Genomic DNA, 1371 nt, shown 5'->3' on the forward strand with positions numbered 1-1371 from the left:
TGAAAATATTTTCTTCCATTCTACAGGTTTTCTGTTCACTCAGTTGTAGTACTGTTTGTCTATCGTTTGTTTTTTTCCTGGGCTTCTGATGTCTTACCCATACAAATCTTTGTGCAGACTAATGTCCTGAAGCATTTTCCCTGTGTTTACTTATAGTAGTTTGATAATTTTGGGCCTTACATTTCAGTCGTCATTCGATTCTGAGTTTATTTTGCTATATGGTGTTAGATAGGAAGCTAGTGTCATTCTCCATATGGATAGTTTTCCCAGTGCCTTTCATTTGAAGAGGGTGTCCTTTCCCCAATGTATGTTCTTGGCACCTTAGTCCAAAATCAGTTGGCTGTAAATATGTGGATTTATTTCTAGGTGCTGTATTCTATGACCTTTACCCCAAGAATCATTACCTCTTAAAATGCAATTCAAATTAGCATGAAACATTTGCAGTTTAGGGAAAGGCTTATGGCATCAGAATCCTTATTTACAGGATTCATTATTTTGTGGTTTTTTGAGATATGATCTTTGTCTGTCATCCAGGCAGAAGTGCAGGGATGTGGTCATAATTCACTGCAGCCCTGAACTCTGGGTACAAGCCATCCTTTTGCCTCAGTCTCCCAACTAGCTGGGTCTACAGGCCTGAGCCACCATGCCTGGCTAATTTTAAAAAAATTTTTTGTAGAGATGAGTGTCTCACTATGTTGCTCTGGCTGATCTCAAATGGCCTCCAGTGATATTTCTGCCACAGCCTCCTAAAGTGCTGGGATTACAGGTATGAGCCACCAGGCCTAGCCTAGAGTATCATATTATTTTCAAAGTCTTATTCTGAGAGCAATTTATTGACTTTGGCCTAAATAACTCAATGTGACAGCTCTGAAACTTTTTTTGACAAATTTTGGGGAGTGGTCACGAGGAAGGGGTTGGACACTTTTCACTGAGAGAACACTCAGTGCCGTTTCAGGAGGAACAAAAACGAATCGTCGGAAAAATAAAAAGATCAAGTGCAGGCGTCCTGTGGCAAAGATGATGATAGTAGAGCGTGTATTTTTGTGACTCATGGTAGCTTTAACTTTGTTCTTAAAATTCTGAGTAATTTAAGGGTTCACATTTGAAGACTGTGCTACATTATTGATAACATGTTATTGCAAGTGCATGCATTTCAAACTTTGTTACTGGTTTTGTATTAGATTATTCACAGCCTGCTTCACTATCAAGCTCTATTATTTTATTCATGCAGTTTGATGATCTTACAGCCGAGAAGGAAGCTGTATCTTCAAAATGTGTCAATTTGGCTAAAGACAATCAAGTTCTTCAACAGGAGTTTTTATCTATGAGAAAAATACAAGAGAAATGTGAAAAACTTGAGGAGGATAAAAA

At 38.2% G+C, this 1371-nt stretch overlaps 1 protein-coding gene and 1 pseudogene across 1 annotated transcript in view; one reads left to right on the forward strand and one right to left on the reverse strand.

The window, feature by feature from the left end:
- LOC105526266 overlaps positions 1-1371 on the reverse strand; it is a 137296-nt pseudogene that overhangs the window by 110054 nt on the left and 25871 nt on the right.
- The window catches only part of LOC105526264 (ankyrin repeat domain-containing protein 18B-like), a 64020-nt gene that overhangs the window by 57349 nt on the left and 5300 nt on the right, over positions 1-1371 (forward strand). The window contains exon 9 of the mRNA XM_011962208.1: positions 1232-1369. Coding sequence (XP_011817598.1) covers positions 1232-1369 — 138 coding nt within the window. The remainder of the gene's footprint in view (positions 1-1231; positions 1370-1371) is intronic.

This window comes from Colobus angolensis, unplaced genomic scaffold (assembly GCF_000951035.1).
Source record: "Colobus angolensis palliatus isolate OR3802 unplaced genomic scaffold, Cang.pa_1.0 Scaffold581, whole genome shotgun sequence".
NCBI classification, from domain to species: domain Eukaryota; kingdom Metazoa; phylum Chordata; class Mammalia; order Primates; family Cercopithecidae; genus Colobus; species Colobus angolensis.